This window comes from Etheostoma cragini, chromosome 10 (assembly GCF_013103735.1).
Source record: "Etheostoma cragini isolate CJK2018 chromosome 10, CSU_Ecrag_1.0, whole genome shotgun sequence".
Lineage (NCBI taxonomy): Eukaryota > Metazoa > Chordata > Actinopteri > Perciformes > Percidae > Etheostoma > Etheostoma cragini.
This window is the reverse complement of record NC_048416.1, coordinates 22,028,869-22,055,434: the sequence shown is the minus strand read 5'-3', so window position 1 is coordinate 22,055,434 and position 26,566 is coordinate 22,028,869. Positions and strand designations below refer to the sequence as shown.

Here is a 26,566-nt window from a genome sequence, read left to right as displayed (position 1 = left end):
TTTTACGAATAGAAATGTATTTACAGATACACTGGTTTACAAATTAGCTTTAATTTGACAACGCAGTGACAAAGGAAAAAACAAAAAACCCATGAACTATTAGCGTATAGTGCTTAAAATTATAACTACTACAACCTGTGTTTTTACAAGCCTTGCTTTCTTGTACACAGGGATACAAGCAATGTTTTACGCGGTCATCTCAAGGTTTAAATAGCTACATTAATAATTGGCCTTTACATATAAGACTGAAACGGCTTATAAATACTTCATTAATTGTCATATTTTCATTAACAAGTTTGTTTAGGACTGTTTTTGTGTGTTTTCGGAGCACATTGGCCAACTATGCAATAAAAAGAAACGCGTTTATTCATCCAGTTATTTTATAGACCCCAGGCTTTATTTTGCGTATTTTCACGGGTAAAATGGGGTTATTATTGAAACTTTAGCTGTTTCCCCCTAAATACCTACACTTCCTCGTGGTGTTTTTGTATACACTCAGACAATATTGATGTCATCCAGGCCACTATGTCTTTCTTTCCGAACACACCTGTCAAACAATGATGAATAGCTGTGTGATTCGAGGACAGGGCAAACTGACAACTATACCTTTAGGGCTGCATGTCAACACATGGAGAGGAGTATTCCGGGGTTAAGGAGGCCCATGTCACTGCGCCTTAATTTAGGTCAAAGAAGGAAGAGTTAGCAGATCGCAAAAAACATATTTTGTTCAAACATTAAAATTGGCTTAATACCGGAATTGAATTATTACGGGAGTACCCTGTTATTGTGTCTCCACTAACAGCCTGGATGTGGATGTTAAGTCGGGGTCAGCAGGGAGCTGCTGTAAATCAGCCATCCATCTTTGGCCACATCCCCTACAGACTCTTAACACCGTCTGTGGGATGCTTGTATATTACTTAAAGCTATAGCTTTAAGTAATATAAAAGTATTAAAATGAGAGTAAATAAAGAAGACAGATGTCTAAGAAATCACAGTTTTTACAGCATAGCCAAGTTGTGATTTTTATAAGATGAAACCTGGACAATGAAAGCACCATAAAACAGGTTATTGTCATTGCAAAATTACGTCTGCGTTTGCGGACACAATGGTGGACACAACCGGGAACATAGATGCATTTTAAGCCCTAAAAGCACTGCGCAATGACACCAAGACCCGGGCATATGCAGGGTTTTGGGTGTATAGAGCCTCATCTTCAACATCCATCACGAACGGCGCCTTTATAAAACCTGATCTGCTTGATGTACATAGGGAGGCTATAATGCCATCTCCAGCAGCAAGGATGCTGCTCTGAAGCTTGAAGGACAGCGAGGCTGAGGAGTGGACTGTCCCACATGACTTCTTTTCTTACCTGCATGGGGAGAGATCTGATATAATACAGAGGGACGCATAGCGGCTGTTTCCTTTCAACTTGCGATGCAAACACCCCCATTGGTGTGCCATTAACCCATCCCAGCGTCTCCCCGTTATCTCCCCCCCCCCCCCCCCCCCCCCCCCCCCCCCCGTTTTACGTGTAGCCTAAATGGTAAATATAGCATAATGCATTTATTATGCTGTAACTGTAAACCACATGTTGACTGCATTTTTTCCTCCCAGAAAAATAAAAATCTATTAAGGGCAAACAACAGATCAGGCCGGTAGTATTATATTAGTCGTTTCTACTATAACATGGGGATTTAGAAAAAGAAAACTCTTTTAATTTCCATTAAAATTGTGATTTTCCCATCAGACAGTTCGTTCATCGCCACGACACATATAGGCCTACTATAGGCGGTGATTTCTTTGTTATTTAATTTCTGTTAACATTAGTCACGAGCTTTCTTTCTGGCCTAAAGTGATTTATCTTCCACTAAGAACTTGAGCTGCGTGCTCTTTTAATAATCAATAGGCTAATTAAAATCGATAAGAGGAAATTGACATTACTTGACAAGTTATAGGCTACAGAGCCGAGTTAACAGTCACGGGGTCCTTCTTTTCACATATGCTATACTGGCATGTATTTGTGTCTTTTTGTGGCGAAGCGACCACAGAGAAAGTTGGGAAAGTTAACAGAATTGTAAAATGGCATGAGGTCTCCTTCAAACGGGATACCACCAAATTACACAAAACGTCAAATCCTATTTCCTCAAAAGGCTATGTAAAGTTTTGAGAGGCTACAAAGCTATTCTAAATATTTCTGAATTTTCTGTTATTGTTTCTCTTTTTTTAATGAGGTAATGCCTAATTTCAAGATTCACACTAAGAACCCCCGAGTCTGAACATTCACGAAACAAGTGACACGATCACACCACGAGGTCTGTTCTTATTGATCAAATTAATAACAGGTTCATTTACTTTAAGATAATTTATTTTAGTGGCAAAACATAACATTTCTCCCCCTGCAGCTTCAGATCGTAACCTCTGAAGCTTTTATCAACCTGATTGTGTGTAATAAACCACAGACCGATATGTAGCCTAAAATGTGTTTAAATTCGTGCCCACGGGTCAGTTTTCATTTGTAGATAGTGCGTTACCTTAGACTTATATGGTCTGGATTTGCATAAATAGTAGGCCTATTCATCAATATCTCAAGGCAACTGAAAACCCCGCAATCTATGGAAATCTCAGTTCAACGAATTGGGGCTTTTTAGTGTCATTTACTATAAATGCTGATGAATCTTGTATTTGTCTGTTTCTTTGCGTTTTCGTGAACACTTGAGCTTAATAGTCTATATAGGCTACATAATATAATATAGCCTATGTGATGACAGTTAATTATGACAGGATACAAGATCCATCACTTCTTTCGCTCCTGTGTATTGATTCGTTTCATTCATTGCTCCTGAAGAGACCAAGATAGCTTCCACCTAGGCGACAAGGTTGTTTCAGCCTACAACCTCTTCTAAAAACAATTAGCCCAGACTTAATTTCCCTCCAAAGCTTTCAGTCAAGTTGAGGTTGCTGTCAATCACACCCTCATGAGCATGTTGGAGTACACTGACCTGACAGTCACTGCCACCTGCTTCAAAGTGGACCAGGTGCAAATTCCTCTTCATCCCTCATGTTGCAGCGACATCCTTCCGTCTGTAGTAAGAAAGCAAGTGTATAAGACGAGGACCGTGTTAACACTGCAGGTCACATTTTACACAAATATTACAATAGCCTCCATAGAACAAAACGGGAATTAGAAACAACGTAGGCTACTAAACACACCACTAACAAACCTGTAATTGCATGACAGAGTGGAATTTAGAGGAAAAAACAAGAACACTTAATTTATTTTGTGTGAGCATTCAGTAAATAACTTTTGGGCGACATCACTTCAGCTACAACTCACACAGTTTAAAGTTTCTCCACAGGTTATGGATAAGAGATTTTTTTGGTAAAATGATAGCATAAAGTCCTTTTTGTATCACAATCCTCTTCTTTGACGGATTGATGTTTAGAGTTAAACGCCACTGACACAAAGGTTTCACAAGGCTTTAATTTCTACTTAACTGAATAGTTTTGGTGTCTATTTTTAAAGGCTACACGTTTTGGTGCAAAGTACGTTAAATTGTCTGGACTCCAAACTGAAAACTAGCCTACCTAAATACATGCACCATGTTAAAAAATAAGAATAAAAATCCTGTTTGGCATCAAGTCATGCAGAAACATATCATGCTTCTTTAACTATGTATATGATGTTTATGTTTATAATTAATGAGCCTTAAACTACTTGGAAATACTTTACAAATACAGAAATGTCACAAAAGAATTGTTTTACAATGTTCTGTTTTGGCATTTCTTGTCCAAGACTGGAGTTCAATTTTCCAATAGTAGGCCTAGTCATACTTCATTTGGTAAATACATCAGTGTGCCATCTATCACATTACACAGTACACAGCTGGTAAGATATTTTTCTAAACTGTGGTGAACTGGAGGACTGTTCAGCTGGGAATTCAGCAGTGGGAAAAAGAAATATGTCTGTCTACGATGCCTCATGAATAATGTTAACCTTTGAAAATTTGATTTACAATGCAGAGTCTATGATGATTTAATTTGAAAAAAGATCATTGTTTGACCTCACCAGACTTTAGATTTGTTTTCATTCAGGTGAACTTAAATCATAGTATCGTAATCAGAAAAATGTTGATTTAGTTTGACATGACCTCTAGTGCATGTGTATGTGTGTGCTTGTGTGTGTGTGAGAGAGAGAGTTTCATTGAGCATAATAATGCTGTTTTAAATAATACATGGGCTGTCGCTATATAGTGGAAGTATTCAGATAATTTTTTCAAGTAAAAGCATCACATAATAAACATATATACCACTATAAAACTACATTACATTCTCATACTTATTTAAGATAAGATAAACCTTTATTGATCCCCAGCGGGTCTTTGCAGCAGTACAAGGACAGAAATAAATAAGCCTACATAAACTAATACAAGAATATAATAAAATGCCGACTACACAAAAGCATTTGTAGACAAACTGATGTAGGCCTAATAAAGTGACAGTGGTGTAATTAAAAGCAGCATTTATTATTAATAGCCTACATATAGGCTAGCCTATCTTATGTTGTGTGGTCAAGGTGAAGCTTTTAATTGCTTGATGTAGGCTAGGCCTACTGTTTGTCAGTTTATACCAATGCATGATATCTAATCAGCATTTAATTTGAGCTGATCATGTGAGTTGTCTGTAAACTGAAAATTCAAAGTAACTACAGCTGTGCAAATATGAAGTAGAAGAACATGTAAATTGTCAAGTAAAGTACCTCAAAACTGTACTTAAAAGTAGACTACTTTCTACCAATCTAGGAACATTTTTGGTGTGCTTCTAATGGTTTTATACTTACACGTTGACCTATGTTACCACGACAACGGCAACGCGTCATACACAGGACGCAACCACGCCGCCAGTAACTGGGTTTCCGGTTCTGATCTTTTCCTATGGAGGCAAAGGGCTTCGTAGCGGTACTGAAAATATTTACAAACTAAATATGGACTCCGGCTTGTTTTTTGATAGCTTTTTCCTCCCGTTTTAATCTTTAACCAGTGTACGTCGAGGAAGCAGTGTGTCTGAGTGGATCATTCCGTGCAGAGCAGCAGTGTTATGTTAACAGAGTCAAAATGGCGTCTGCTTGCCTACTCAACACTCGTTTAATCCATCTGTGATTAGCCTGATACCTAGCTAATTTCACACAAGCTGTAACTATTTTTCTATTATTTTCCGTTTACCACGCTGATACAGTCGGAGCACATTTCAGCGTCATGTCTGACTCGGAGGAGGACAGCCAGGACAGGCAGCTAAAAATTGTAGTGATTGGAGACGGTGCGTGTGGAAAGGTGAGACCATCACAGACACATAGCTACAACTTACGCATGCACGTAACTGAAAATAGACTTTAAATTGTAAATGCAACACAGATAGTATGTTATTGTCAGTTGCACGACGGGTTACTGTCCTGCTGTTTACGTTGCTCAACCTGACGCTGCACTTCGCAGTCACCATGGCGACCGACGCTAATTTAGCTAACCAAGCTATTAGCTAACGTTAGTCATTGCCAGACCTATTCACGGCAAGTGTATGGTCAGCCCTGGAGTAGCTATAGCCAGAGACGGTAGAGGGCTTTGGTATAGCTATTAGCTATCAACATCCATTGCTAACAATCACAACAAAGACAATATCCCGTGATAGAATTAGCTAGCACTCTTTTAGTTTTTTCTTACCCTCTACGCCACAGTGAAACGTTTTAGCTTGCCTTGTGTTGTGACGATAGACGTTTAAAGGAACAATCCACACTTATGATCAAAATATAACTCGTGTACGTTTTAAAACAAATATCAACTCAAATGCTCTTTGACTCTATTAGTCAGTCAGTAATTCAGTGCCAGTGTTAGGGAGACAATTGCCCAATCCTTGTTAATACTGATTCTGTTGTCAAAAAGCATTGGCCATATTACAATTTAAAATAATTTTCCTTTTTTAGTACTTCACGTTTATCACGATCAACACTTAAACATACATGATTCAGGATATAAGTCAACACATTTAACTATTTAATTTTTATTTTAACTGAACATCTGCATCAGCAATGTACTCCTGTGTAAAAAGTTACTCAAAAGCATGGGAAACCTTGTGTAGTAGAATAATTAATCGTCGTTAATAGCAGTAGGGACAGGCAGAAAGAGATTTACAACATTGTATACTACAATATTGAAAAAAAAGAAGATGAGCCTTTTGTCAAAATAATCAGTTAATGATGATTACAGTCACTGAAAGTAGGGATGCTCCGATCCAACTTTTGCAGTCCTGGATTTTGGTGATAGGCCAATACAGAGTAGTGATCCGAGGCCAGTGTTCAATAAATAAGCTGTATGCCTCACTGTGTGGAAGTGACTGGGATCATTCTTTTACAGTAGATGCAAGGCAACATCAGGCTTGACTTTAACATTGCTTTCCTAATAATAATAATAATAATAATAATAATAATAATAATAATAACTTTGTACAACAAAATGTAACAATCCAGCTATATGAGGTTGATAAGATTTCAGTTGGAAAGTTGCATCAAACTTCCATATAGTTAGTATAGTTTGTTATGTGAGACAAACAAGGTTTGAGAGGCTCAAAGGGGGCAGCAAATCTGGTACTAGGCCTATATCTTTATTGTATAACTTTACTGTTACTGTAGTTGAGTAATTTCTGCATAATATTAAGGGATGTAACAAAATGAAATGAACATGTCTTTGGCAACCAGTGTTACTTCTAACAGCATTTTATGAAAAATCTGTTAATCCCAAAAACCTAGTTAAAAAAAACCTCATACGTTTTTCTGAGGTTGCCCATCCACACTGATCTCAGGTTGAGGACAAGGGTTCTCATTGAAATTAGAGCTTGAGGTGGCTGAATTAGTGGTTGGGGAATACTGTATGAGAAAATACAGAAAAAATCTAAATCTACATGCTACCTAATGGACATGGAGGAGTTTCTAAAATAACACTGTAGACTGAAAAGAGTATCATAAGTAACTCTGTGTTAATCACACATTGTAATGGCTGCATGGCAAAGATTAGGAATAGTAGACATTAAAATCAAAATGAAAATGTACACCATTTCTTGTAAAATACTTCTGTAGAAAACACTTTTCTCACTCCGGTTTTCCAAAGTAGAAGGACAGCCAGGTGTAGTTTTTATTCTGCTTCAAAGATAGCATTATAGATTTAAATCTGGCACAAATCCGTGGCTCTAAACCTATTAAGTCTATCCAGCCTTTAATCCACGTTGCATGTGCAATTGAACGAGGTGTATGCTATGTGCCTGCTATTAGAATTTAGGAAACTTAAAATGAAACCGTCAATAGGCTTGAAGGAAAACACATAACAAATTACTTTCCCCTTTAGAGTAGTTTGCTAAAAAAAAAAGCTTATATTAATTGTTTTAAATAGGAGGTATAGCTGGATGATGCATTTTCACAGTCATTACATTTGTCAGACACTTTGGGGCTGCAGCTACTGCTCAGTGAACCGGGGTAAAACTGCACTGTACAGTATTATGCAGACAGTTTCTTAGCCTGCTCGTTGCAGCTGGTGGTTGTTTTGCATCAGTATACCTCTTTTCTCCTGGCCAAGGACCCCAGTATGCGTTTGTCTCCAGAGTCGAGCCCTATTTAAGAAAAGTATCTCTGGCTAGCCCAAATAAGAAACGTTTCTGTTTCTTCAATTGATAGAATAAAATAACAAAGGGTCATGTGTAAAGACTCATCTTTTATTTTTATGAATGTCTGAACTATAAACAAATATTTTTGTTAGTGCATTTGTCTCTCTCTTTACTAAATCTACGCATGCTTTAGGACTCCTTTCAGAACTACTGGATCATTCAGTAAATTTATACGGTATAAAGATGTAGATTAAAAGGCCGAACTTACATCCACAACAGTGTCATATGTTCCTAGTCACACCAAACAATCATTTGCAGCAAAGCATGGAGGTTGTCATGGCAATTCAGCTATGGTTCTTCTTCACTGCATCTTGAATCCTCGAATGAATGAGTGTGAATGTGAGCCAGGGACGTCAAGTGCTTTTGAGCTACACATCCCCTTTCTTAACTAATCTCTCCTTCCTCTGGGAGAAAGAAAATGAATGTAGCAGTAATGGAGAGACTCAATGAGAAAAAAATGAATGTTCTCATTCTGGAGAGTCGACATTTTCTTTTGGGGGAGGGAGTGCAGAGAACACACACAACTCAGTTCCCAGTAGATACGCTACATTAATAACCCTCCTCACACTGCTGCCAGGTGTCAGCTCGTCACTGTCTGAATGACTTACCTGCTTGTCTGTTTTGGGCAGAAAACAGGAGCCCTGCCCCCCATTTTGAGTAGGCACCACTGACTGACATCTTGAATGCCGTTTCCCCCTTATTAATGTCAATTTGCTGAGCAAATTGCAATCGGATCAGTTTTTCTTGGACAGCAGTCTCGGAGGTATTTTTGCTTGTGGTTGGTTGTCCATTCAGAAAATAGGGAGATGTGGGAAGGCTTGTCCATCTGAGCAAGATGTTTAAAAAATATGGCACTTCATTTGGCCAGGCTCGTAAGGTGCTGGGCCTAACTTACACAGGTCTATTTTTCAACCAGCGTTAGAAGCCGCGTTAGAATCCAGTGAGTTTTTCTGAATATTTGCTCTCTTAAAAAGCGCTTTAGATGCAGGTGGATGCTGCTTCCCAGCAATGCTATTTACAGGCAATCTCTTTATCAGAATACCAACATTTATATATGTCTTAAGTGTTTAAAGAGCCACTTATGATGCAATAATTCAAAAATGCACTGCATCTCTCATCTGAGTTGCATCACATAGGACACAGTCAGCCTGCCATATTTTTTTCCCTCTCTCTCTCTCAGTTTCTTGTTTCAGCAGAACTTCCCCCATTTCCCGGCACTGCTATCATTGGTGACCCTGTGCTGTTCTCTGTTGGAGTGTCAGGATTACGCCAGATTTTACATTCGCTGGTTAGTTCCAATTGTACGTTGGAAAAAAAGGACTATGTTGAGGGAAGAGAGCCAAGCTACTGGAATGCCAAGACAAATGGCCGACTAGGCCAAAGCGAGCATGTGGAATACATTTTTGCTGTCCAAGCTTGTTATTCCTGTGTTGTCAGTGATTGTTTGGGCTACTTAAATGGCCGATTTTCTTCTTGTTGCGTCAGTCACCTCTAGTAACTTTTCAGTCACTCTTGAGCCTTTGACATGCTCCGCAGGCTGAGATTATAAAGGGCTGTAGGTTAGTGAACTTTTAAAAGACAAAGTTGGATAAAACTTTATTCTGAAATAAAATGATAATCAAGAAAGCCAATAGTTAAGGCCATGATCACACATTCAATAGGTTTAATTAAAGGAATACATTTAAAAATCCAAGTTGGGATAAGCATAAAGGTTTCACATCAAAGGTGGAAGCCACAATGACAAATCAATTGCTGAAGAAACCCAAATAAACTCTTGTTTACTTGAATATTTGGGTAATCCATTCCATGATAAGGACTGCAAGAAGCAATCAAATACATAGATGTATTTATATATTATAAATTATTTATAATAAATTTGTCTGAACCAAAACTTTCTTAACCTGAATGGAGGTAGATAAGGACATAGGCTTGAGTGAAAGCTTAGTGGATTGAAAGAAAGAATTTAGTTTTAAATCCTGTAACCCTCAGTGAGTGGCAAGTACCACATTAAAATGCATTTGCTGCCACATGAACACTCAGGGAATCCCATTGCTTCACTTCTCTGTTGTGTTTATGTAAGCACACTGCTCTAAAGATAGCTAATAGACATTCAGCACTTCATTTTTTTTCCTATCCTCATCCATCAAAATGAATTAAACTTGGCATGTCAAGCCTGCGCTATGAATTCCCATGGATTTCATACGAGCCCCTAACATGCTATTTTTTCCCTCCTCAAACACAACAGTGACAGTGATGGAGGTTTTATAATTTGTGGCAATTATTAGGTCTGCAGTCTGTAGACATGACATCCTCCGACACCTGTTTTTGTAATTCACACAGATTTTTACTGTCACAACCGTGGCCGAGTAGTGAGACGGCAGGGAGGAGGCAGACAATTACATCAGCGTACCTTTCAGTCAATCACAAAGTTTTTGAAGGTGCTTCAAATGGATTTATAATAATGAAATAAATTTCCTACAGGTCATATGTTTTTGCATCGCCAAAGAATTGTGGCTGCACGCTATTGTGGAAAAGAATCACATTGTTGACAAATGATAAATTCAACTTTTGTATATTTAGAAAAATGTAATTAAATATTGTAAAAAGCTTACTTTGGCATTTGGTTAGTGTGTATGGAATTAAAATTTGTCTACTCCTGCTCACCACCGAAATATGAATTTTTCAGGAAGTTCTTTAATATACTGTATATTTTCTCTGGAAGGAGTTTTGCAGCATCTTGCATTTTGCCCCGGGCCACGCTATGATTTCAACTTGGTTTTTATGTTATGCATAATATGTGTGAATATTGTTTATTCGGCAAATACTATGAACTGAATCGAGGTTTCTCCTTCATTCTGAAAGCATTTTCTTTTACAAACACTTAACTGCATAAAATTACATATTTTTTGCCCTGTTGATGGCCGCAGAGGTGTTCTGGCACTCCTTTACTATGTCTCTCGCTTTGTCTCCCTGTTTCAGACATCACTCGCCACCAGGTTTGCACAGGAGGCCTTTGGGAAGCAGTACAAACAAACCATTGGCCTGGATTTCTTTCTGAAGAGAATAAGCCTTCCAGGTGAGACACCTTCATAATCTTTTGGGAGTGCTCGTTTGTTTAGAGAATCAGCAAGGACACGCGTGTTGCACAAGCATGCAGCGGCAGACTTGTGTAATTCAATAAAAATACAAGGATATGCAGTTGGCAAGATTGTACTTAGACAGACTGACTTTACTGTAAGTGGTGGTTTTTAAAACTTAAGGTTTGGATATTTGTGTGTATTTAACATTATCAGTGTTCAAAAGATCCAGAATATTAATGAAAGGCCAACAGACCTGTTGAGGCCTGTTGTTTCATCAACACTTTCTGGCATATTTTTATTTCTCATATTTTCTTGTCCAACCATTTCCAGGCAGAGTTTGTTCTTCAGGTTAACTCAGGAGCTGAATGTGTCTTTTCTGGTTGCTCCGCATTGTAGAGCGTCTGCCACTTCTCAGGCTTATTCACTCTGAAAGCTCTTCTCTCCAGTGCAAACAGCACGCTTTTTTTTTTTTGACTACACAAGGCCAATGGACAGCTTATGTCCAAACGGGCGAGCCTTGCTCATAATTCTGTGGGCACCGTACAGAGTAAATACATTAACATTTTATATCCATATCGCTGATCCCCAAGTTCAACCGATCTTTGTCCTGCACCACATAAAACATTCATGTTCTTATTTGTCTATGTTGAACCTGCAGAAATAAAGCCACACTCTGTATCCCCCTTAGATTTGTAAAAGAAATGTTTATTGACTAATGCTATATTTAGACGAAAGCATTCCATTTTTACTTCCTACCATGTGAAATGTGGATTTTCAGCATTTTAAATCACATTTCTAAAACGCTGCCAAGGCCTAAGCTCCAGAAAGCTGCAAAGTGCCTCCATTCTTTCATGACTAATAAAAGAACATTAAGCATGGGCAAATTAAGTGCTAAAAGTAAAAGTTATGCTGATTTGTGAGTTGGCTGAAAGCTTCTATTTTGAATTTGTGTCAGTTTCAGCTTATGAGACTTAGGAGAACTAAACCCCCAAAAATGTTGTGGTGGAGTCGGAATGAAAAATCCAACCATAAGCACAGACTGGGCTCAAAACATCTTAATGCAAACTCGCATAAATCGTTTGACTTCTCTTTCCAGTAAGTTTCTTTCCCTGAACTATTCACTGAACTCCCCAGTGTTAAACTGTAACCTTTGTTTAAATATATTGGACATACGTCTGTGTCACTGGGGCAAAAACAACACTGCGTTCAACAGCGGAGTTGTTAAATGGCCCATTTTCTTGGGAATTGGGTGTTGATGAGCTGATGAAGAGGAGGGTGGCTCTGCGAGCTGGGTGGTCCCAAACTTCGTTAAGACCCCCACCCTGCCTTATATTGGAGAGGTTGTGTCGCTCTCCGGGTCTCTATGGGGCTGTAAGGATCTTTTGCAGCAGGGGGGAGAGTAGCATATAGCCAGCGTTGGCCCCACTCACCATGAAGGCCCTGCTTGTCAAACTTAATGTACATTTTCCAACGCATGGAGAGGTGAGGCGAGGCCGACTGGCACACAACAGCCTCCTCTGTGTGTGCTTTTTATAACAATACCTCTTCCAGATGTCTCTGCCAAACCAATGCAGTGAAGGGGATTGACTAGAAGTTTACTTGATAATTTCTCTAACTTTCTGACACTGCTTTGTCTGCTTTCACTTTACGTCATACTAAGAGGACAATTATCTTATCAACATGCCCTTTTTCCTAACCTTGTTATCAGTTCTTAAGATTCATCTATTTGGGGTCACAATCACAGTTTTTATTTCTTGCAAAGTATTAGCAGAAAATGTCAGCTCTGTTGAATCACTGTGAATCTCTGATATATAAATAAAGCTAGTGTCCAGGCATGGTGGATAGGTGGGGATGGCGCTTTATAACACCAAGGAATCGTTATTCATTGCACTCCTCAATGTAGTCTTACATTGACACTGTATAGTCTAGATGTAGTGACTGAAAACCTCAGCGTTTCCTTCCCTAGCTTTAAAAAGGGGACTGGAGTCGTCCAGCCATGTCCACAGTGTACGCTCTGCTCCCCATCACCGCTCTAGCCCAGCGCCGGACCCTCATCACACCATAATAAACTCCTCGCTGTCTGGTCCTCCCTCCTTCTTTTTGATTTTTTTTTTCCAACTACCCCTTTCATTTTCCAGAGGAAGTAAATATTTATTTGGATTTGATTTTTATGCCCGTCTTTTCTCTCTCCCTCTGATTCACTCATTCTTTCTCTTTCCACGTGCATAGGGACAAGAGTCTTCTTTTCCTCTCATTTTGTATTAATTATTGCTATTTTCCTTAACAGCACATAATTCTCCTCACTTTCCTAACTTGGCAGGATGTGGCACAATGCAAACAGCTCTTCCCAGGCTAATAAGAAGTCCTTTTTTTCTGCCAGGGTATAGAGAATGTTTAAATTAGAGGGTAAGCGTACCTATTCATCCCCCTTGATCTCTGGGCTGGATATTCTTGGATGTGAGGTGTGGGTGTCCTGCCAGGCAAAAGCGCTTAGCTTGAAAGATTAATCGCTGATTTATTGTTTCCATTATGTATATCAAGAACGTGGACTTTTACTATAGAAATCGTTCTCGCAAAATACAGGATTCAGTTACAGCTGACTCATTATTTCCTCAGGATTAAAGGCTTTGTTAAAACAAACAAGTTAATGATTAAAAAGGACAAAAACAGCCAGAATGGAAACCCACAAATGGCAGCATAATCATTTTTTTTTAAATGTTAAATAATCTAATAGCAGAATGAAGTTTTAAGAAAGAAAGTGGGGATTTTGACACATCAATGCCCTCTTTATAGAGCTGATTTCAAAATACTTCTGTCATTTAAATGTCAGTTCTTTTGGATTTTGGAGGTGTTTCTGTCTCTTTTCTTCTCTGTAGGCAACTTGAACGTGACCCTGCAGGTGTGGGACATTGGAGGCCAAACGTTAGGAGGGAAAATGTTGGATAAATATGTATACGGAGCTCATGTACGGTAACACACACACACACGCACTCAAATAAACACAAAATCCTCTGTTTCTACTTTTTTCTGCCTAAAATATGTATCTCTGGTTTGTGCTGCAGCTTTCTCTTGTTTTCTGAACTTTAGTCTTTTATTCCCCCAGCTTGAAGCGAACACACAAACTGTCTTTGACTCCAGTAGCCTCGGGAAGGATAAAAAATGTACATGCAAAGCTTGAAACCAACCACTTTCGAATGCTTATAACAAAGTAATATGAAGCACAGGAAGAATTAGTGTCCAATCCTAATTCCTTTATGAATTTCCCCGTTGTGGGATTAATAAAGATTTTGAATCTATATCTATATATTTGAATTGTCCGCTATTGGTGACTTCTACTCAGGCTTATTATTACAGTCTATGCAGCTTCATTAAGAGCCTTCCACTCCCTCTCTCTGCAGCCACATCATAATAACTTGTCATTTGGATTCACAGTGAGGGCAGTAGGTCAATAGAGCTTTAACAATTAGTGCATCTCTTGTTACAGTTGGATGTTTTGTATCAGTTTATAGTAATGCATCCTTGTTTAATTGAACGTTAAAGCTGAAATTATTAACCATCATGGTCAGTATTTGATAGTACTAGCTCATACACGAAGAATTGTAGAGAAAAATTGGCTGCTAATTGATCCATTTACTCTTATTTAGTGCTGTAAAACTGAACAATGTGTTGATTACAATACCATCAGCGCATACTAGTTTGTATATGTGTCAGCAACATCGGCGTCCACAGGTAGCCGTGTTCCTATAGACAAGTGCTATCTGTCACCTCCAGGATGTCTGTTGTTTGAAGAGGCCTACTTAAAGACTGTGGAGACCTGTACTGCAGCACAAGATCTAACATTTGGGCACAGGCAGGAAACTGGTCACCATATACTATATGCAAGCACACTTCTGTCATGTTTGTCTATAGAAGCTAGACAAACATTAGTTGAAGGCTTTTTTTTTTTCTTCTATTCCATGAATCCACTTGACTTTGACATAGTGAAAGTGACATGCTATTTTGCTCTAAATTGTGCCCTTATAGTGTGTGCTGTATATTAACCATGACTGCAGCACTTCCTTTACCGTCTCACTCCTTCACACGCAAAACGTCGTACATCACTGCCACATTACGACACCTTGCTTAGGGAGCTTCTGGTCGGCACTGGGTGGAACTTCCACATCTATTGTTCAGCACTGTGTGTCCTGTAATCAATCCTGGTTGTTTCGGAGAGACTCACAGTAATTGTCAGAGGCCTGAGTTGTCGTCACCAACGTTGCGTGTTGTGACAGTGCATGTCTGCCAAAAAAAAATGCAACAGACACCCCTTCAGTCGTGTTGCGTCATGCATTTACAGAGACATTTACCTTGGCTCATGTTAAATTTCCAGCCCTTTAGAAATAGTTAAAGTTTAAGCAGTGATAGCAGATAGTTAAATTATCTGATTATTAGTCTAGATTTATGCCAAGAGCTCTTGTATCTGTGTTTACTCTTTGATTAATTGACGTGTCCATGCAAACACCCCCTTCTGGCCCCAGAGTTTTCTCCAACATGGCTCTGGTGTTGTTGCATGCATGTTTGTGCAATGCCTACAGTGTTGAGGATTACATAGGGAGGAGGAGAATGTCTCGAGGCAGACAGCCTTCATACATAAGCTCAGATAGTAGATAACCAAACCTCCCCTCTATTCTGCACCAAATTCTGCACTGTACTTACAAGCTTGGAACTGTAAACGGACAAACTGCAATTTTAATTTTAAAACAGATCCACGTGAATTTACACATTCTCACTTAGATGATAATTGCACTGAACCTTAAATGATGTGTCGGTAAGTATGTCCCCCTTCAATGTGAGTCTGTCCCCTACTCTAAGAAGAGAAGCAGTGCCACCTACTGTTTCCTTTCTCCCTCAATATTACGCATTGTAATCTGACTGAATATGAGAATTAACTATGTACTTCTAGGGAATGTGAAGGTGAGCAGCTCAAATCAACGTCTGAGGACTGTGTTTTTCCTTTTTGTTTTTCCAATGCAGGGGGTTCTTCTGGTTTACGATATCACCAACTACCAGAGCTTTGAGAATCTGGAGGATTGGTTCAGCATGTTGAAGAAGGCCAACGAGGAATCTGATATTCAGCCGGTTATCTCCCTGATTGGGAACAAAAGTGAGGATTACACATACATAATCACAAAAACAACTATATTCCTTGTTTTTCAGCAGGAAAGGGGCATAACAGTACTTTGAAGAACTTAGTTGTGCAGTCTATCAAGTTTGGAAATTGCTTTACTTTCATAGGAACGGTAGATGCAAATGACATTAGGTTACCACATATATCTACTGAACTGAGGTCTCTGTACTCATTTCCCCCTGACTCATCTTTTCATTTTGCATGTCTGTGTTTGTGTGTGGAGGAGTGAGTGTTTAATGGTAGCAGGCGTGTTTGTTAGAGCACCAGATAACTGATCGGTGTGATAAACCAGTTGATAAGAGTGAAGTTTTGGAGCGATGGGAATGCTGATGTTTGTGAACTCTGGGGAGTGACTGACCATGATTTAAGATCCCGGGCCAACGGACCTAGGGCACCGCTTATCTGTGCCCCTCCCCCCTTCCCAGTCAGTACCCGTCTAGCCCCCCCCCCCCCCAGCCCAAGCCTGTGCTCCTGTCCCGAGATATTGGTTAAGGAAAGGAACTCAATGTTAACCAGACGGGTCTCCTGTTATCAGCCTGCGCCCATCAACTCACCTCAAAATAAAGAGTAATAATGATGACTCTTTTTAAACATCCCCTTGACAGATATGGAGTCATGGCAGCCGCCATGTTATTGTAAAGTGAGGCGTCAGTGTGAATGTGTGTGTAATGGTGACTGTCCACCTTCCCGGGCAATGATGAACGGTCAACAGAGTGGTGCCTGCACACAGGAAGCTCTCGCTGATGTTACTCAACGGGGAGCATAGGTCACGATTTAATTCGCCTGTCTAGAGCAGATTCTCTTGTCTTTGCATCCGTTGCATCTCCTAATGCCCTGGCTTTAACAGTGGGCGCCTCTGTATTTAGGCTACGTTTGGGGTGTATAGGTGAGTGTGTGTACTGTAATATTTAAGTAGTGTTCATCCTGCTGTCAGGCTTCTCACCCCCACACTCACACAGTCATTCTCTCACTAATAGCTCTATTGCTAGAATGGCCCATGTGTTTTTTTCTCTGTTCCTGCAGGCTGCAAAAAAAACAAAAAAAACAAAATCCCACACAGATTGCCCCTCTAGGAGCAATCAATTACCTTGCGAGACTTTATGAATCCCTGAACCCTCCATGGACTCCTTTTTTTTTCAGGGAGCTTGAAGAGAGTTAGTCTAGCTATCTAGCTTGAAAGGTCCACACCTAATTTTTTGTTTTACTTCTTTGTCTCCCCACCCTGAGCATTTTTATTTTTTTTCTCCAAAATGAATACTTGGCACACAATACCAATAAGCTGAATATATGAATACACAACATTCTTTTGCAAGCAGTTTGTGTTTCTTTTAAATGGTTCCCATGATGTTGGACTGAGTGAGGCAACATATTTGTTACAACCAAAGTACAGACATAACAAGAAGCTTAAAAAAACATTACAGATTTATGCCTCTGTGAGGGCTTTTCTTTGGGGAGATTTTTTGTGTTTCCACTTAGATAAACTTAAGGTGAACACTAGCTGTAGATGTCATGTGCTTAGTACTTCTTATCTTTCTTGCTGGTCAGAGCAGAAAGAGTTATACATGAGCAGCTGAAATGTTTTTTTCCAAGTACTAAAATACCTGTTACAGTATTATCAAAATGATAAGTGTTCTTTTTAACATAAGTCAACATAGAGGCTACAATCAAATGTGACTTTGTTTGACCTATTAACAGTACATTCCATATACCATATAGGCACTGGGTAGTTTAAACTACCCAGTGCCTACCTTCTAATTTAATTTAAACACTGTCTTCTTTACTCAGTGTACGGAAATTGAGCCTATGGACCAGACTGGTTCATTAATGATGCTGTCCCCTCCTCTCCTTACCCTGGCCTGACTGCCCTCTTTTGCCATGTCACTGCTGTTGAACAACCTTTCCTTTCTTTGGCTTAGCATGGCCGGCTGGGGTTAAGTGTGCTTGTTAAGCGGCAGTATGCTGCACCCCCATGCCCTCTCCATGCTGCCCAGAGCCTTGTGTTAAATAATGGCACCACTTGTAACAATTCAGAGAGGAAGCCCATGAAATTTTTTATTGAGGGCACACATACACGCACACAATTATTTCTGCAAGTGCATGCACACAGACACACATAGAAACATGCACTTAGGTAAAAACGACACACTTGTGGAGTTTCTGGGAACACATGGGTAATGGAAGAATGCTAAGCTCTTGGTCTGTCTAAACATACTATAACTGTTTATTACATCGCAGTTCAGTGTAACAACGTATAGTACACAGGAACCTCTCAAGAGAAATGTTGGCTTGTTGCACAGTCATCATTCCACCACTCAAGTGTTTCATTTTTTGTAGACTAATAAGTGCTCTGTGTTTTGAAAGGGTTCTAAACGATAAATTCTGTTGCTCTTTGCTTAACAGCTGCATTTGGCAGTTTGCCTTTTAGATCAGAGATTGTCTGAAGTCACTGATATAAAAAATATGGCACACTGTTAGCCGTCCTAATCCATAATTCGATCTATTGTTTTGTAACACACGTTATCAATAAATGGGACCCTCAGCATTTTAAAATGGCTTAGGTTACTGTTAGAAATTAGTGTACATATTTCTTTTTAGACATTAAGCCTGTGTCGTTTATCAAACCAATTTGTTTTTATTAAGTGGGGATCACAGGACCCCTGCTTGCTCCCCACCCATCCCATTGCTAGCACGCTCTCCCTCAGGAACTCCAGAGCATCCATCATGGGCTTGTACAGCCCTTATTTGGGTGACTTAAATGGGTTCAGTTCTCTTAACCCCTCCTCATCACTCATGGCTTTTTGCTCAGAGGTTCTAACACTGTTCACTGCCGATCCACTCAAGCCTACCATGGGAAACGTTTCCTTTTGCAGGGAGATAAGGTCCCCGCATGAAGAGAATTTGTACACTCAATTATGTCTTACTTGCTTTTGTCTTCTGTCGTTTCCCCCTTCTCTATATCCCTATCTTGTGCCATCTCTCAAACACATAAGCAAACATTAACTCCTTCAATCACTCACTTAGACCTACTTGTAACTCTTATCTCTCACATGTATAGACTAACACTTCTGCTGTAGCTGCCATCACTTAAATTAATGTCTTTTCATTGACTGTTATGTTAAAATGCATGTTCACTTTCTGCACGCTGCGGCAAATCTCAATGCATACCGTTACCCGTCACACTTCACTCCCCCAGTGTTCCATCCAACCACGTGAAAGTTAGAGTGGAACATACGTAGCAATCCCCTGACTCTTGATTCTTGTGAAGCATGTCCTTGCCACGAACATTTTTGGTCCCAAGTTGTTTGTCATCTTGGCAAGGCCTCAGGTGGAGTTGAAGCCTTCCCCTACTCCGCTCTCTCACTCCCGTCACCTCCCTGCCCCTGTAAAGCTGCCACAGTTTCTGTCCGTTCAATGCAGGCCAGCACATTTCTCAATAGAGAGATGCTCAGAAGTCCAGGAGCGCAGAGAAGCTCAATGCGCTTCTGTTTTTGGTTTAGCTCAAAAATGTTTTTCCTGGCTCAACCCACTCGTACTTAGGTCCTCTTACAACAAACTAAAAGGTCCTAATTGCCCCCAAGGGAAAGGTTTAGCCACAATAGACATGTGGTGGGACAAAAGCCCAGTGCTCTTACCCCAGCACCCTCAACCCTCCCCAGATAGAAGGGATGAACACGTCAGCAGTGTCTGTATTGCACTTTGGGTAGCGCAACCACAGGTTCAACACTGTAAAACATTATATATACAATATATGGACTTAGCGAGGCACGGTGTTTGGTTCAGTAAAGATCTGGAATGCTTACAGTTTACACCAAATCAAATGTTTCCTGTTTCTCTTCAAATTTTATTAAAAGGTAAAGGGTCAGAATAGACATGTGTATCAAATTGTCTCAGTAACCGCACTGACTATAGCCTGCTGCCTCTCTTTGAGTCTGGAAAAGAAGGAATAGAGATTCAGGTTACAAGGATACGAGGGGATGATTGAAGATTTACAGCTGTATTACATTGCGGCTGATAAGTCATTGTAAAATCACAGCTGCAGATGCTGAGACCCGTATCCAGCGGTGATCAAGAAATACGTTCTAGGGTTTGTTTAAGCCTACTCAGGTGGCTGATAGGTGGTCTTATCCATACAGAACAATGCAGTGAGTGCTAATCTGGTCCTCTTTGCTAAATGAACTAATTGCTTAGATTTAATTTTAACAACTGTTTGACCCAGCTCTGGTCCCTACACTCATCTCTCTGGACTCTCATGCCTGTCGAAACATGGAAAGCCCTCATTCATTTTAGCCATCCATAAAGCAAATATTGTTGCACATGCAGTAGATGATCAGTCTTTGCATACCTTCTTGTGTGGTAAGTCATGGGCCATTTGAGTTGCACAGCACAGCTTAGCCACCTGACCTGAGTGCAGCCTGGAACCCTCATCACGCTTAGGCTTTACTTTATTTCTCTGCTTCACAACATTGATATGGAGGAATTCCTGGAAGGGGCCTTGCTGACACAGGGTTGGGTAAATAACTGATTGATCTGGATCCACAGGCATATATTAGAAATATATGTGAAATATCAACAGTTTTTCCCTCCTTTTTTGCTAAATCTAGGTTTTTATTGGAGTCTGAAAATATTACATCACTGTCTTTGCACCCTTCACCTGCTTCAGGTTTTTTTAACTTGTTTGATGTTTTCTCAGAAAGTCATGAGCAGAACTCACTTTCCATGTTACCATTCACTGCTGTGGCTTGAAGTTGAAAATGTAGGCCCGTCCAACGCATCATTGCTCATAGGAAGACTTTTTAATTATGAATAGACTTACAGTGATGCGATGCATACAATTACGAAGGCTCCCATGTGCTCCTTAAAATTATTATAGCTCATAGTTACGCTGCCGGCTCACAGAGGCATGTATTACTGCTCGCCCATAAAAGTCCACTTAGTTTAACAGCGACGGGAGAGCTCGGAGGACATGGCCAGTGAAACCCAGGGCAGCGTCTTGTGTGGTTGGCTCAGAGCTGGGCCTTTTGTTCACTTTTCATGAGTCCTGAGAGCCTGTTAACCCAAACTGCGAGGCCCTTGGCCCCATGTTTTACTGTAGCAGTGACAGCCCTGCACTCCAGCTCTCTCCCTGCCTGTAGAGCTACTACTGGACATTCTCTGTTTTACATTCACTGACCGGAGAGGAAGACCACATTGTTTTACTAGCCGCTGTGGAGTATCTGATTATGTTTTAAAGTGTGAATGCATGTGTGTGTGTGTGTCTGCACATCGTTTCATGAAGAACGATCAAATGACAAGATGAGCTGTGATCAATGAGCTGTCGACAGAACACTTCTGACCTAGTGGAAAGCGAGTCCCCTGACGGTCCCGGCCCGTTTCAGGCCACCGGGGCAGGGGCGCCGTAGCACAAAGAGCGCTCTGTCTCTGTCGGGAGTCCCCAGAGGACTCCTGCACAGGCCTCGCTCACCTCCACAACACCAGGCAACTAACAGCACTTCATCTGTCTGTCCTCACTCAGAAATGTCATGATAATATTATTATCTTTCCTTTAATCTCTGATATACTGATAATTATCTCTAATTATTCCATCACAAGTTGATTTCTCATAGATCCAGTTATACAATGTCTAAAGTCATTATTAGCAGTATAGAATTAGCTACAGATCAATGAAATATTACTGAAATTGTACTGATTAATGAATTATGATTTACTTCAATTTTAAGAATCTGTTAAAGCCAAATTCTAATTTCAGGTACTTAAATTTAGATGTTCCAGTCCTCAGAAAATAAACATACTGTAAACAATACCTACACTGTTAAGGTCTGATGACCTTAAGCCTTTGCATAGTGACTTGACTTCTGAATGACTGCATTTAAGAGTAAAGATAACACATTTCTGTGATACCTTTTTATGATATTGTATTTAAAAAAGAAACTGGGAACTAGCCAGTACTTTTTTTTAAATGCAAATTAACATTACGGTGGGCATATTTATAATACAAGTACAGACTTATCACAGCCTTAATATTTCAAAACGCTCAGTTTTTATGAGCTCTCACCAAGTCATGTAAACCAGTTGGACCCAATCATTTAAATCCTTCACATAAATTCCACTAGTAATTTTTTTTATTAGCCACTGGTGTTGTGAAAGTTAAATCAATGTCTAATTCAATTATACATTGCCCAGAATGATTCATTATACTTTTACAGACCTTTTAAGGTGGTAAAGGTTTCCCTGTATCTTGTACCAGAAGAGTTAAAGGTAAATCAAATGTCACATGCAATTAACCTTACCAGTTGGCTATCAGACTTTAAGGTATAGTTATAATCCTGCTTTTCCAGACTCCCGCAGTTTAAGTGTCCTCTGACTTACTGGTCTTTTTGTAGTTAGGTTGGAGGCAGAATATATGTCAATTTTTTGTAAGACAACTTACTAACCACTCCAAGGAATGAATTACACACCGTTTTTGGACTTGAACGCTTCCCTGTAATGTAGGTAACTTGGACATTAAAGTTACCCTATGGCGTTTGTGACCACTAGTAGCACTGTTGAGCATTGTTTTTATGTACGGGTCATTGTATTCTTTTTATCTTGTACTTTACCAGCACACACATGAGGACGGCTAATAAAAGAAGAAAGGACCACACACACATGAAAAATGCAGGTTTTTAAATATTCAATAAGAATTTGCAAATGTTTTAAGTTAAGAAAGGCATTCACAGTGTTTGAGATGACTTACAGTGTAGATGAGAAACACTACAAAACCATGCTTGTTTACAATGAAAGTTCTACGGCAAACTTTTAAAATAGAAGATATTTTATTTTGGGGAGTATTAAAACAGCCTTATACGAAAAATTTCTTTTAAAATAAACTGTCAGTGCAAAACAGTTTTATTTATACCCCAGCTGCCAAGTCATAACAATGTAACTTCCCACTGAGGTTCATTTACAAGGCAGACTTGGACAAGACAGTACAACATCAGGCAACAGATAACAAGAGGAAGACAAAAATAACCTAAGAATAGACACAAGTAATAAATGAGTCATTTACTGTGTGGCAAATGCAATAGTCTCGAGACCAGCCAGAGAGATCAATTTCCTCAATTTAAATTTCTTTTGCAGATTACTGTATTTATTGGAGCAGAAAACACAACGGTTAGTACATATGTAGGGATTGACAGCAGATTATGGCTTGTGATCTGAGATAATGATTGCAAGATGAACTCTTAATTACGTTTGCTGAGATGTGACATGCCGAGGACATTGCTAAAGCATTAATGTAAAGGTCTGTTAGTAACCAGGACTCTTCAAGACGTATAAGCACTGTTAGACACTGTTCTTTTGTCATTTGACTTTGAAGGTTCAGCTCTAGAGACAGATACAGCCCTATTGAATGTCTGAGCTGCTGAAAAGTTCTGGGATGTTTTTAAACTTAGTGGTGCCAAGTGAACAGTTTGCTTAAACAGTTGTAAGTCATTTAATTAGGAGTTGGACTTGGTTTAATAATCCCTGCCCTCACTATACAGTCTGAATTGCTTCATAGTTGTCATTGAGGGAAAACTGAGGCAAACCCTCTTAACAGGGTCTTAAAGGCATAGTGTGAGGTAATGTTGGAAGTGATAGGTTCTCCCCTGGGGTTGATTAGGCTCAACCCTGTAACTTTCACTTAATGTGTAATGACCACTCAGAGCCCCAAGTCTCTGACCACACACACACACACTCAGCCCACATACTCCCCACTGCACCAACTGCTGTTTAGTTTAAAACAAGGCTGCCTGCAATTAACTGTGTTATGTCAAGCTTATTCTATGGCTGTTGCTCGTTGGGTAAACTGCTCCAATCGGTCCCCACCAGCTGACTCGGTAGAACAGTAAGTAGGTGTCTGTGTTAACACAGCATGGTTTTAAAAAGCCCACTGAGGATCACAAAGTGCAGTGTAGGACTTTGAGCTGGTTAGCCAACGTAGAGCTATTTGCTTATTGTTTTGTTGTGGCATCATGTGTTGGTGAAGTTTAAAAGAAAATCCATCCTTGAATTCTCACATTTTTGACATATGGGCTGTTACTTTATCAATAAGAATAACAATAGGTGTGAGTGTCTGAAAATGCAAAGTACATTGCCAGTAGCCTTTTTGTTCTTGCTCTTTAAAGCAAGAGTGTGTGTCAGCAGTATTATTCAGTAATTAGGGACTTTAAGCAGCGACTGTTGAATGGACGGCTACGGTGTTTGATAAACATTCCAATGGGTTATTGGCGTTGCCCAACTGTCTACAACTGGGGAATGAGTGGTTTGCCAGACCCACTACTATGGCAACCTGTTGGAATGTTTCTGTTACACCATAGCCGTCCCTTCAACCAATGCTGCTTAAAGTCTGTATTATTTTTTTATGGCTACTGTGGTTGTGGTTGTTTAGCAAAGGTTAAGAAAGAAATTCTGTTACTTTACATCACCTGCCTAAAGCCGCCTACACATGATACACAATTTGCTCTCTGCTCTTTGCTCTGCGCCCTAGTTAGCGGTGCGCAGAGAACAAAGCGCAGCCCAGGTACATGTCATCAAGGGTGGCATCAAAGCTATTTTCCCTTGCTAGGTAAGGACATGCTGTTATCACTTTGGTTGAGCTTTCCAAAGGTCAGCGGCAACTAAGTCAAAGTTGAAATAAGTTGAGCGCAGCACAAAGCGGAAAATCTGAGTGGTGCACAGCGCCAGACATTGCATAGTTAGGCAGCACCGCTTTCCCCATAGGAAATCACTGGAATGGCCGGCGCAAAGCAGTTTTGGCTTAAGTGACAGTTACGGGATAAAAGTGTCATAAAGTCAGTAAACGGAATCAGAGTAATATCTGGCTAAAGATTGTTAATATGAGCTTACATAAGCCAACATAAGCTGATGGTTATACCAGGCCTGCTGTAGCACCGACCATCACTGAGCAAGAGTGCATTTCCATTTTTAAGAGGAAGAATTTGTTATCTCTTCCTTCTATTGAGTATGTTCACATGCACATCAGTATTCCAGTTTTGATTTTATTTTAGATATGATATTTTTATATGCAACAACAGTACCCAGGGTTCTGATTGTGTATGCAGTTGTGTCTTGATTCCTCAACATCTCAACCACTTATTTCTTTACCAACAGAGAATGTTCAGAAACCTGGATAAAAAGTGTTACGGCCTTATCCAGGTTTCTGGAACCAGGATGTAAATACATTCATAGACTCACTTTAGTAGCACTTTCAGTATCACCAGTAATGATAATGTTAATTTATCTTTTGTGGTTTTACAGTTATTTAATGTCAGTCATTGGCAGTTGCTGCATCTTCTTTTTTTAGGGAAGATGATATAGCAAAAGTATTGGTTTAAAAGCATGCTCTGGGCAGATCCATCCAACCAGTTTCCAACCATTTCAAGTTTTTAATCACTCCTGCCAAGTCTGTCTGGTTTCAGGATAATCAGGTCTGCCAGTAAGCAGATTCTTTCAATGAAGGAGCTAAGATGACATCCCTGCAGACACTAGCTTGTGGAAAGGAACATCCATATTTTCTTTTCATTTGGTTGTGGTCCCATATATGTAAGAGGTTACCACAATAACCGCCTGGTTATTTACGCTAAAAGCCTAATTTATCCATCAGATATTAATCTCTAACTTTTGTCTTGTGATTCACTGCAATGACAAGCAGACCTTTTAAATAAACACTGATGGTGACCAGAGCAAGGGAGGGCCATCGCTCTTGACGAGTGATGATCCCGTCCACTATCTCTGTGCACTCTGAGGCCTAAACAGTTTATTTCGTGTTTGCAGTCACTTCCTAGGGGTTGTCAAGCTGATGTACAGTTTGACAGAAACAGAGGGAAACCAGATCATCGGAGGAAGATTGTTTTGACCTGATAAGTAGAAACTGGAACATTAGGGAGAAAAATGGAGCAAAACACTAAAACAGTGGGCTAAGTCTTGTACTCATTTTACACAGACAGTTGCCAAATGCTCCAATAATTTTTTGGTGTGAGAATATGAGCCCAACTACAGTATTAGTTTTTGACTAAAAATAGCCATAGACTAGGTGTTTACAAATCATGAACTGTATCATCAAATGATCTCAAAGTTTTCCCAGTTGTCATGTGATAAAGATTTTTTAGGTTCTTGGGAAGAAAATGTAGATTTGAATACAATTCGATGAAAACTGACTAAAATTTAATTTGCTGTTGTCTACTTGCCCAGGGACTAGCTCTGCAGCTGCTACACATCAACTGACACTTCATTTATTTTTAACTCTTCAACTGACCGTTCAAATACTTCCAGTGATATTTCAACGGCTGTCACTGCTTACATAACAACTGACAATTATTTAGACATCCCACATTTAATGTACCCCTGGAGCAACTTTAACTGAAATTGACTGAATTAACGGAAATTGTTCACTGAAAACTCACCTGCTTTCAGTGCTTGAACTCAAAACTAAAACTCCAAATGCGTTTTAGTGTTTCCACTTTAACGTACACCGTATACTCTTTCAGTTTTTCAACTGACTCTTCTTCTCCTTTGCGTGTTTTAACTTACAGTGGTGTGAAAAAGTGTTTGCCCCCTTCCTCATTTCCTGTTCCTTTGCATGTTTGTCACACTTAAGTGT

General features: G+C 39.7%; 1 protein-coding gene and 1 long non-coding RNA gene across 6 annotated transcripts in view; one reads left to right on the top strand and one right to left on the bottom strand.

Moving 5' to 3' along the window:
* Positions 1-380: 380 nt before the first annotated feature.
* Positions 381-15,798, bottom strand: LOC117951725. The gene is made up of 3 exons (XR_004658239.1): positions 15,718-15,798; positions 3,000-3,081; positions 381-673 (listed from the first exon to the last, which is right to left on the bottom strand). It is a non-coding gene; the product is annotated as an uncharacterized LOC117951725 (long non-coding RNA).
* The window catches only part of rab28 (RAB28, member RAS oncogene family), a 39,035-nt gene continuing 17,350 nt past the window's right edge, over positions 4,882-26,566 (top strand). For 4 of the 5 annotated variants that reach the window (XR_004658236.1, XR_004658238.1, XR_004658235.1 and 1 more), the window contains exons 1-4: positions 4,882-5,327; positions 10,681-10,777; positions 13,658-13,746; positions 15,795-15,924. Coding sequence is in view for 1 of the 5 variants with exons in the window: in XM_034883587.1 (XP_034739478.1) it covers positions 5,253-5,327; positions 10,681-10,777; positions 13,658-13,746; positions 15,795-15,924 (391 nt within the window). In the remaining 4 variants the exon portion in view is untranslated. The remainder of the gene's footprint in view (positions 5,328-10,680; positions 10,778-13,657; positions 13,747-15,794; positions 15,925-26,566) is intronic. The other variant, XR_004658237.1, reaches the window with a different exon arrangement.